This window comes from Sinocyclocheilus anshuiensis, unplaced genomic scaffold, assembly GCF_001515605.1.
Source record: "Sinocyclocheilus anshuiensis isolate Anshui unplaced genomic scaffold, SAMN03320099.WGS_v1.1 scaffold771, whole genome shotgun sequence".
NCBI classification, from domain to species: Eukaryota; Metazoa; Chordata; class Actinopteri; order Cypriniformes; family Cyprinidae; genus Sinocyclocheilus; species Sinocyclocheilus anshuiensis.
Window position 1 is genome coordinate 111441 of NW_015552585.1, and position 12199 is coordinate 123639.

Genomic DNA, 12199 nt, shown 5'->3' on the forward strand with positions numbered 1-12199 from the left:
CGAGAATCAAAGTTACGCCTTCTTTCTTTGCGTGAACATTTGGGCGGCGTTATGCAAGTCTTCCCACATCGTGACGTAGACATGTGGGGGCGTGTTAGAACGAGCCATTATAGGTAGGCGTGGTTAACTCTTAACTTTTATAAAGAATTTCTCTTTGGATTTGAGACTTTAGTCTTTGCAACTTAACAGATCTTTTACTCACCAAGAGCTTGTAACACTCCAAAGAGAAAGGAAAATTTTAAATCGCATCATATGACCCCTTTAAACAAAACACAATATCCACAACAGGCTCTGGGACCGAGCAGTCAGCTCAGGGTGTCATTGACACAGGTACACAAATCAACAAGGTGCAGTGATGGTTTCAGAACCAAACTCCTGCCGCTACACTTGAAATGTCATGCGTGACGGAGGCAAAATATTTGTCAGTGCAGCTGACATGGATCACTGGACATTGTGTGGCAAATAGCGTCGCAGTAATTATGCTCTTGGTAGTGTTTCTGTAGCTGCGAGGTTTATACTTGCTCTGGAGAGCAATAATAAAACTAAACTGGAGTCTGAGGAAAGTTTCACTCCCCCATGTCTGAGGTGTGTTATGAATGTACTGTGACCTTGTTAGAAGCAGCTGGTGCCTGTCTAATGTCTAAGAACTCAAATATGTTTTCAAAATAAAAACAACATTGTCCTTTCCAGTCACAAGGTTTTGATTTGCTGAGTCAAACAGCTGAAAGGCATGACATAGCAATTCAATACAACCCTACAGACACATGGACTGTGTGTCTGTCTAGTGTGTCTACATAGTTTTCTAAGCCACAGGTTAGCTATATAAACCCTGACAAAGATAGTTCACCTAAAATTGAAAATTCACCCAAAATTTACAATTCTGTCTTCATTTACTCACCCACATGAGGGTGAGTAAATGAAGACAGAATTGTAAATTTTGGGTGAATTTTCAAAACCTGTATGACTTTCTTCTGTGAAACAAAAGATATTCTGATGAATGTTGATAATTATTTTGGTGACCATTGACTTCCACTGTATGAACCCAAAAAAACTTGAGACATCTCTTAGAATATCTTCTCTTATGTTCCACATAAGAAAGTCAGTCAGACATGTTTGGAAAAACATTAGGGTGAGTAAATGATGACAACTTTCATTTTTGGATGAACTATCCCTTTAAGTGCAAGGTCAGAATCGATCGCAGACTTGAGTTTCCATCTCTGGTTTGTGCATAAAAAACAGTGTGAAATTAAACAGGATTGACACCAGTTTGTGGATAAATCTTGATGCTAAAATTCCATGCTGTTACTGACCTTTGAATTGCCCTGCTGTACTTCAAAACCTAGAAGGAAACATAAGCAGTGCCTCTGTCCATAAATGACACCAAACAGAGCAGCTTACCTTTACATCAACAAATGGCATGAAAATGCATTTCTAAATCTCAAACAATTCCATTCAGACCTGTGATCCTGGACTTCCACATAATCCCACACCTACAAAAAACTATGTCCCCTGAATCAAGCCATTACTGTAATGAGAGAATCCAACAAATAACACAGATAACTAGTTCAGTAACACTGGTTATGAACATGATTATTTCTGAGATTATGGCTCACCTGAAAATAATACCCAACATACTGTTCTCTAAGTATTTTACAACACACTGAATACAGATAGGAAAATATTATTACTGATAAGAATATCCTCACTATTAAAGGCTTTGTTATAAATAAATGGAGTGGGAACACGCTGAAGAATGCGGAGATGTTGAATATTCCAGATTTAGAGGATGTGTGGTAGTGGCCTACATGCACAACACAGAGAGACTGCTTGGGTTTTAATCCCCATTAATGCATTGCTGCATAAATCCCATTACAACCATCACTAGGCCACTGCTGTCATCAGTCATAATATGAAAACTCCAGCACAATGGACCATTTAGGGTCACTCGCTCACTCTCTCTCTTCCATTTCTTTCTCAACAATTGTTCTTCCTCTAATAATTGAACTTCTTTGTGACCTCAGCATTGACGTAACATGTTATAATAAAACTAATCTAAATTATTCAAATTGCAAATTAACAGTGAAAGGCAAAGAAATCAAGAAAACGGTTGGACAAAAATATTGAACTACTGGAACAGCCTAGCACTTGCAATAGGGAAGTGATCTACATATCACACTTTTAAGAACACTCTTAAACAGTAGCTTAAGACAAACCCGACCAGTAATCATATTTAAGTAATATGTTGCACTATGTTGTATACTTGTAATTGCATCATCACTAGTATTTAGAGTTGCCAATTCCGAGGGTTTCCCACTAAATTGGGCTACTTTTACGCTGTTGTTATTTAGTCTGCAGGTTAAAGCAGTTCTCCCCACACCAGGAATGCGTTTTCGATGAATAGAACCTCTGACAGAGGGGGAAACCGTGGAAAAAGCACAATTATGCTAGTTTGGTTCACAGACCTGGCAACCCTGCTAGTAATGTCTTTATTTGTATTAAAGAGGTCATGAACTGGCTTTTTTTAAATTATATTATACTGTTGTCTGAAGCCCACTTATGACGTTCGCGTGGTTTTTTACATTCAAAAACATTAAAATCAATAAGTAATAGGCTATTTTCTCTTCTGGTTTTGGGGCCGGCTCAAGAAACGCTCAGTCTTTATTGAAGACTTGTAAGTAAACACCCACTGCTATGATTGGATAACAGTTTTGCATAGTAAACTACCTTTCTGTGTCCTTTTGACAAGCTACGTCCTTCATAGTTGGAGCCTTCTGTGACTTTGGTTAGACATGTACACATAATCAAGACATATCAAGCGATCTCTAACAAAGCAATAGTGACACATAGTACAAATATTTTTTACTCACATAAGTGTGCTGCGCCATTCCTGTCGGATCCAATATAGATGGCACTTGCTTTTTAATCTCAGTCTCTGCAAATTCAGCGTCGACCTGTGTCGTTTACAAAGGAATCCGCGGTGAAATGAAGCGAACAACACTCAATGTTTTACTCACGTGAGCTGAAACGTCATTGAAAATAAAGTTCAACCACGTATTCCTAATATCTGAATCCAAAGGAAGGTTATGCAGCGACTGTGTTCTTCCACAACCAGGCACTGCACAATATTTTGCGATCTTTAACGGCATATTTATTGCTTTGTTGCTCGATCCGGTTTAACGCCTCTTACGTTATTTCCTACCTGGTCTCATGGCATAAACGTACCTGGGGGCACTTTTTAGCGAGACACGAAATACATACCAATAAGTACATATCACTGCAGTTTCCAAAATTAATGAACACTAGAGGCAGTAAAACTCCGACACCTTTTATTCTTTTTCACACAAATTTACAGAGTTTCGATTAATAAAGCGTAATTTTCGCACAATTACTTGAAGAATATCATGTTATGACTTCAAAACAATATTAATATGCTGGGAGATTTGAAAACTGATGCTTTTGAACATTAGCATCGCACATATCCAGCTTCATATCTATGGGGTTTCATCGACGGTAGGTTTGTTCGGTAGCTCACGGAGTACGGAGATGTACTTGAGAGGCGAGGCGCTCCGGTTCGAATCCCGTGTAACCACAGTTCGACAAAACAGTTCAAATCTGCATATAAGGAAGTTGAAATGGCACGGTTGCATCAACAAATGCATTTTTATATCAGTTTTGCATTTGTTAACACTATCGGGTAGGTGTAGGGTCGGGTTTTGTTTGTAGGGCATATTTCCAACACGATAGAGCATTAACTTTTAGTGACAGTACACGGATATTTGAATTCTGACCCGCCGCAATACGTACCAGAAGCAACATAATAAAAACACAGCAATACGTACCTATATCAACATAATAAAAACGTACCAGGGTTCACGTATTGAACCCGTGTTTTAGCGCCACTCAGTGGACTTTTCTCTTTGAAACTGCGGCGAAACTTGCAGTAAGGTACGTAAAAACGGTGTTACACAAAAAGTACACAGAGGTAAATATTTTTATGAGACCAGGTTGGTTATTTCCCTACAATGTCATGCGCGAATCAGTGGGCGGGGCTACAGAATTAGGCGTTGATATATCTGTGGAGGCGGTGTTTAACCTATAGGTAGGCACATTCCAGGATCTGGAGTTTGCTGCGCCTGGTGTCAATAAAAACTTTTATTTCAGTAACAAGGACGTTTTCAGTTCTGAAACTTACAGGATATTCTTTTAGTATGATTAGGGGTGTGCCATATCATACCGTCCACGATAATACTGGTATAAATTTTTCCATGATAAAAAAAAGTGTCATATCGCATTATCAATGATATAGCGACACAATGACATATGGCGTATTTACATTCCCTAGCGTGCACAACAACACCACAAACCCAATAGGTGTGTTCGACTTGAAGCAGCGCTGCGCAGACTGATCGGTGTATGACATCAAAGTATCGCGAGAGCAGTTCTAGAGCATATTCGAGCGCACACTCTAACAAAAATAGGTGAGGCGCCTATCTTTAGCGAAGCGACGCGGAGAGCCGCTTCTGAAACGTGCCGCGGCGCAGCTGCTGTAAACACAAGCATTGACTAGAGTGGCTGCGATCAGTTCCGGTGGCCGTGTCGGAGCCGTAATGCGCCACAGACGCATGCAGTGTAAATAAGGGATAATAAGGTATTTTGAAGCCATACACTGATTGGTCTGCTTCAAGTTGAACACACAGCTGCTGCTGCCACCTTATGACAATATTTATTTACACTTCGAATTAGGTAGTCTGTCATCGATTACAGTAGCTCATTGGAAAAGGATGGAAAATGCCCTTTATTTTGTTTGCACTAATAAATGCTGCTGCCTACCAACTGCAATGACCAATAAAAAGTTTTTCCATATTTTTTTAATATCGTCATAGCAAATATTCTTGAAATATCGTGATATAATTTTGAGGCTATATCGCCCACCCCTACTTCTGACCCTCCATAGACAGCAAGGGTAATTCCACTGTCAAGGCACAGAAATGTAGTAAGGACATCGTTAAAATAGTCCATGTGACATCAGTGGTTCAACCGTAATTTTATCTTGAAATATCGTGATATAATTTTGAGGCTATATCGCCCACCCCTAAGTACGATGATCTCTTATATATCAAAAGCTAAAATAAAAGTTGTTTTCTCAATTTATGAGAAACCAACCCTTTAACTTTCTAAGGACTAGAGGCAAATTAATTGTTTGCTAATGTTTCCATGTTTACATTTTGTATTTTATACTGATGTTCATTAATGTGCATTGTCAATATTAAATGAATAAAAATGAGAGAGAGTAATGCACGGCAACCACAGACCATGTTTGTATTATACGACGTTTAGGGGAGATTTATCCTAAAATACACAATACCACACTTCAATCAGTAGGATGTAAGAATAATTGGGCTTGACGTTGTATCCTTGATTACAAGAGTTTTAAAAGGTAGACTGATAAAATCCTATGTGCCCTAACTTCCAGAAGTTGCACAAAATCAGCCAATCAGATAAGACCAAATAAGATTAAAAAAGCACTATCCAGTTTTGTGAGCAATATGCATTAGACAGTCAAGATTGTAGTAGATTGTGGGCCCATGCGCCATTTGAGGCCGAGACTGCGAACAGTGGTTGTGACCTTCTGATGTGAGCAATGTGACATATAATTTCTAACAACCACCTGAAGCAAAGCTGATATCCACAAGAACTACGAGCTTAGCTTACTTAGACTTCCACTCCCTTCAGAGAGCTCTTTGGATTACTGCTTCACTCACTTCACCACAGGTATGCGAGTATGTGTGAAGACTTTAAGGTCACAGCATTTAATTCAGATGAATCACCTGGCTAATTTGTGCTCTTCTATGTTTGAAGGTGACATAACCATGGCTTGCCTGAATATTAATTCCAGCATGAATATTTATCCCACTATAACTAACAGGTAACTATTACGCTTCAGGCAAATTGCCAAAGCGAGGAGAGGCACTTGAAATTTTATGACTGTCCTCCAAAACAAACAAAAACAAGATTTGCATTATTCTGCTCTTTCTTTTCAGGCATGTTTTTGAGGCTGCTGTTATGAGAAGCACTTGGGTCTTGTGAGGAGCTGGAGATAAAGTTAAAGCGAGAAAAGGCCAGCCAATCAGAGAGCACTAATCGTGCTTCTTTCACCAGCACGGCCGTCATTGACGAGGTGGAGGAAACAGATATAGAGACAGGCCCACAACATTCCCAAACATTTCAGAGAGCAGGGCGGCAATGTAGAGTGACAGCTCTCTAATGCAGATGGGGTCTTGCTCTAGGGCTGCATGCTGAGATTTCTGTCAGCACTGAGGAAGCGGTAGCACTGTCCTGAATCACACTGTCCTTACACAGCCTTTACAAAACACTTACTATACAAGTGCCTGACCATTCAAAGACCAATAAGATTCTGGCAGAGCACTGTGCAACATAATTTGCTTACTAAATTTATTTTTATTTAATATAACAGCACTAGGTCATTTTGTAATAATGATGAGTCTGTGCTCTTAGTGTTCCAGAAAACATGAAACTGAACTACTTTTGTTGATGTTTGGGGTGATTAAGATTTTTTTGAAAATAAATTAATACTTTTATTCAGCTAAGACATATTAAACTGATCAAAAGTGACAGCAATAACATTTAGAATGTTACAAAAGCTATTCATTTCAAATATATGTCTTTCTTTTGACCTTTCTATTCAAAGAATCCTGAAGAAGAAAAAAAGATATATTTCCACACAAATATTAAGAAGCACAACTGTTTTTACTTTTGATAATAAGAAGTGTTTCTTGACCACCAAATCTTTTTTTATGTGACTGATGTAATGGTAGCTGAAAATTCAGCTTTGCCATCACAGGAATAAATTACATTTTAAAATATATTATATATAATAGAAAAAGGTTATTTTAAATAGTAATATTTCACAATATTACTGTATTTTGATTAAAATAGAGACTTCTTTGAAAAGCATTTAAAAATCCTACGATCCCAAACCTTTGAATGGTAGAGATCTTATATCTGTTGCACTAAATATCATATTGATACTCAGAACAACAGCACTCTTGCTTCTGTGAAATTGCTTAATTATGTAATGCTTTAATTCAGGAACTTAAGGAAAGCATTTTTGCATTTTATTTATGTTAAAGTATCCATTTCCCCTCACTTTGGTTGAAACGTGGTTAGCAACATCCAAACAACAAGTTCAAAGTCTCTTTTTATGTTTTATGTTACTCTCTTTAATGTTACTGGCACAATTTAACCTACAGTACTGAAACATGGCACTGTACAAAAAAAAACTTTTATATACAAGTCATATTCAGCTATTTAATTTACTTGGGTCTGGCAGATCAAGACAGGATGTTTTTTTTCCACCTCCAGTCACACCATCAGTGGATTTGGATGCTGCAGCAGTCGGGGTGCCGCTATGCCAAGAAGATTAGAGCAGGTGTCAGAGCAGGGCATGGAGAAAAAAAAAAAAAAAAGCTTCTGCTGCTTTGTGATTATTGAAGCCTCTCTACATTATGCTCTGGATGCCTATTGATTTGGCACTGCATCTGGCCTGGAGATGAATTAATCTCCGAAAAAATATGAAAGACTTGCAAGCCCTGCTCAGCCAGTCCAGAGCCTGTGGCATTCATCCTCCGGCTAATTAGCCTGTTCTGTAGTCATGTGCCCTTGAGCATTCAGCACCATTGTCCTAATTGCATTGCATTGGTAGGCTGATATTTATCAATCCCTAAATAAAACACATGACTGGAAATTCATAATGAAGTGAATGTTTCAAACATAGAACTTGTATTGTTATGTTTTTATTCGAAATATAAATTAAATTAAATAAAAAATAAAATTATAAAAGAATTGAGAGAAGAGGGATGTGATCTGTGTAAAATTCAGGCAAGATTCAAACTTGCATCTTAATCACCATGTCTCCAGTATGTTAAAAGCTTCCTCTGTTGCTACAATTTGTCACTTTTTCTTGTCACTGCCAATACAATACTATCAAAACTGTGTTAGTACTTAAAGTACTCTCTGTAACTTAATGACTAACGTCTAAAAGTCAAGATTATTATTTGTTATAACTGAATCAACGTGACGTCATCAGCCAAAGGTATTTTTATGGATTAGTTCAAGAAGAAATAACCCTTTATGCAACAACTGCACAAGTACACTTTTAACAGTGTAGCTGCTAACCACTTAAAGTGTGAATGACTTTGCACAGTTTCTATGAAAACACAGATGACCTCAATGTACGGAGTTCAGAGTACAGAAAACCTAAACTTCACACATTTAATCTAGAGTAACTAACAAACTAACAAGGGATGGTGAGAATAGCAAAGTTAATAGAATCCTGAAAGTTTTAATGATGCAGAGGCAGTCAGTGCAATGGATTTCATAATGGTCCAAAAAAAATCAGATGAAAGCCAGCATGCTGAGTGAATGAGTCATGTACAATGCTTTGACAAAGTACTGCCTAAAACAAAAAGAAAAAAGAACTCCTGATGGGATTCAACAAAGTCTGCTGTACATTTACTCTAAACACTAATAATAAAAAATACATGAGGATATGCTGAAATTATATAACATAATGCTAAGCTGTCGGTCTATTCTTCTCTGCCTAAAGAGGGGGAAGGAACAATAAGACAAAGTCACTCTGATCAATATATTTACTTTTATGCAAAAACAAATTAATTATTACTTTATACAAAAGAGGAACAAAAGGAATTTGTCCGTTTGCCAACAACATTGGTAATATACAGTGCCAGGGTTATTTTAGAGGTAATCAGGCTATACTACACTGTGGGATTTCATCAGTTGGAACAAAGGAGCACAGCATATTCATGTCGTTGTAAACTGAAATGAAAACCCCACATCAATTAATCGCGCGGAGGTTTCTTTGGCAACCCTGTAGCCCCTTTGTCTCCATGGCAATGGTTGGCCAGATTACATCCCGCTAAAGCGCGGCTGATTCAGAGACATGCAGAAGCTCAGTTTTACGCAATAGGTCATTTGCGCAGTAGCTACCCAAACAAACGATTAAGCGTCATCACACAGCGCAGATCGTTGCAAACGTGATAAACATTTGAACAGTTACTCAGACCTACCTTAATGTGCAAGGAAGGAAAAAAGGGAAATTCAACAGAATAATCATTGGTTGTATCGCAGGTTACGTTAAAGCGACAGCCCCAACAATTCATCTCTGCAGAACAGACTGAACGAAATTTCTGCTGATTTTCTGTCTTTATCAGGTGGCAGTTTTCTGTTACTCGGCGGAGCTGCTTATCATTTTTCAACGTTTTACATTTACCTTGGCCAATTTATATCAATGCTTTTATGTTTTTCCAATTGAGCAACAATGCAACGAGTGGGAGATGAATGAGATCACGGTCGCTTTATACCTGTGATGTACTGTGAGCAATCAAGACGTTTTAAGACTCTTCTTACCCTTTGAAGCATCCTTTTCTTCTTTAGGCTTAGCCACTTTTCCGCTCATAGATCCCAGTTTGGATGTATAGATCCCGATTTAGATTAAAACCCGTCGTGTATACCCACTCTCGATTTAGGAAATTCTTGGCAAATCCAAAACAAAGGTGCCAGGTGATGAGATAAGAGCTCTGCAAGAAACGCATTGTAAGTAAACAAAAGTGCATGCTTTTTTTTTTAAACATAAGAGAAAAAGTGATGGTTCTCGTACCTTCTATCGACATTTATCAACAGCCGTCAATGCAGTTACACATACAGACAACAGAAGTCGAGTTTACAAAGCGCGTGGTATAGTAACAAGTCCGCCAATGTCACAATCAAACGCAGACCTTCACGTAGTGCTCTTTGATATCAACAAGGTTATCTCACCTTATCTCTTCCACGTTGTCGCCTACATTAATGCACATTGATATAGACAGACGGCTCCCGCATGAAGCTCGAGGTGATGAAAATAAGACGAAGCCTCGCGAATGAAGCAAACCAGAGAAGAACAAAAAGCGCGAGGGAAGGAGAGGGGCTTCCACCGAGTGTCAGTAGACGTCAGCTGTGACACACTGGACGCGATCGGTGATTTAACCTGAGGAAACACCTTTTGATACTGTAATACAGAGATATTCACAAATGTACTAGCCTGTTGCCAGTGTTAGCAGAAACTGGGTCTGTTGTAAAACCATGCTGTAGTGTGAGCAACAGATATTGTGAGTCAAAACCGAAATAACACCTACATCGCTGCTATCTATAGGCTAATAAGGGACGGTTTACGCTGGAAAACTGTAATATAGATATTTTCAGGAAAGATATACGCTAAGTTATTCTTGATTTGAGCGATGCTAAAAATATCAATTCCAAATTCTATTATATTGAACGGAACTGTAAACGTAGATATCCATTTCATGAATCCATTAGAATATTCATCTGATCGCCTTAAAGCTAGAACCCCAATGGACGTCAAAAAGGAAAGATTGGAGGCTTTTAAAAAGTAGGTAAAGGCTACTGGCCTTAATTTTAGGCCAAATATAGCATACCTCAAGTCGCTATAATCATTCTATAAAATGTAATTTAAAACGTTGTGCTGCTGAAAATAGCTTAAAATTACAAATGTAAGCACCATATTTTTTTCTCGAAATTCATCACGCTGAAAAAAAAGCGTGCTGCAAATCGCACACCTGCCCGAGGCAAACCTGCACAGTCCCGAAATTGGCCTTAATTGTTATATATAGCTACATACGGACATGAAATGTGTACATAAAATTACGTTGTTTCATGCTAAAAGTGGATTGTACAGGTAAAGAACAACAAGGACGTGAGAAGTCAGGATACAGGAGGAGACAGAGAGATGCTGTGGGCTACTAAGAAAGCGCTCAAAAGTAGGCTATGGTGTGAAAATAAGTCTGCGTGTCTTCCTCAGTCTATTTTCCAAATTCTTCTCAAAAGTGTAGGCTAACAACAAACTCTTTGTGCTCACAAAAGAAACGCATGACTTTGTATTTTTTTCCTACATGTGCTACCACCAATGTTAGCCACTAGTCGTTTGAAACGCCTCCGCCCCACAGTTGAACCCCCGGACAGCCTTTGTATAGCACCCTGGCTAATGATTAAATACCCCTGAATCCACAGTTATGAAACATTAAAGTAGCCCTGTCTAGACTATCCGTCTAAAATTCCCTTGATCAAATACACTGGTAATAAAAAAAAAATCTTTATAAAGATTATGCACGCTTAGGATTTTTGCAGACTTCATTAATAAAGTCCCCGGAGTGGACAATGCACAGTCTTGTCATAACAGTATTAACAAAGGGAAACTAATAAGGCTCAGTAATTTACTTTCAATGTGCGAAAAGTTTGTAGTTGAATATCTGCACAATATTTCGAGAAACACATTCAGATGTTAATTAATTAAAAACATTACGCAAGAATACTTGAAATATGTGCACCATTTTGAATGTGAAAATATTATTTAGGCTAACATGCAATAAAAATGATTTAGTGCACGTTTTGAAATCTGCATACGATCCCGTGAAAACGTATCTGTCAGGAATGTAGGCTACGAAGTCGCCAAACTAAATAGCCTAATGTCTTAAATGTAAACACCAAACTAAATAGCCTTAAATGTAGTCCTGACACAGCCGTTCAGATAAAAGATGTTCTATCTTACCTGTTTAATCGATGAAGAGAGGCATAAGACCGATGAATTGCCCTCGTTCAGTCTTCCACAAACGCAGTAAACTTCTCCAGTATTCTGCTGATTACTTTGTGCGCTTTCAACACCAATTGAACCACAAAGGTTTCCCTTTGAAATACTGGTTAATACTCTGCTAACTTGGAGCTGACAGAGAAGCGACATCAAACGTGTTTATCACCTGACGGATTGCACTTCTTTGCGGCACTGAGAGTGGAAGGAAACAGAAGGCGATGGTTTCAGGATCCATACTTGCTATTTTTAGGGACAGTTGGACGCCTTTCAAAGTTTCATTGACCAGACTTTCTTAAGACGCTGTCCAGGTCTTTAAACTGACAGTGCTGGGTTAAATCATAGAACCAAATTATACAATAAACAAGGGTTTAAATATTCGGATCACTTTAGGACCCACCATGCAACTTTCTGACCTCCCACAAAAATTGTTAGTGATTTAAAGCTACATATATTAAAACTTCTCTTCCCTTTCAAATGTGCAAATAAATCCTACAAAAGGGACGTTTTACTGAAGGGAGT

The 12199-nt window shown here is 38.3% G+C and overlaps 1 protein-coding gene across 2 annotated transcripts in view; it reads right to left on the minus strand.

Moving 5' to 3' along the window:
• Positions 1 to 11996, minus strand: part of LOC107665438 (fibroblast growth factor 13-like) — a 123228-nt gene extending 111232 nt beyond the window's left edge. The window contains exons 1-2 of one of the 2 annotated variants that reach the window (XR_001631548.1): positions 11642 to 11996; positions 9448 to 9617 (exon numbers count right to left, since the gene is read on the minus strand). Coding sequence is in view for 1 of the 2 variants with exons in the window: in XM_016456315.1 (XP_016311801.1) it covers positions 9448 to 9496 (49 nt within the window). In the remaining variant the exon portion in view is untranslated. Of the gene's footprint in view, positions 1 to 9447; positions 9618 to 9697; positions 10085 to 11641 lie in introns of those variants that run through there. The other variant, XM_016456315.1, reaches the window with a different exon arrangement.
• Positions 11997 to 12199: the final 203 nt, after the last annotated feature.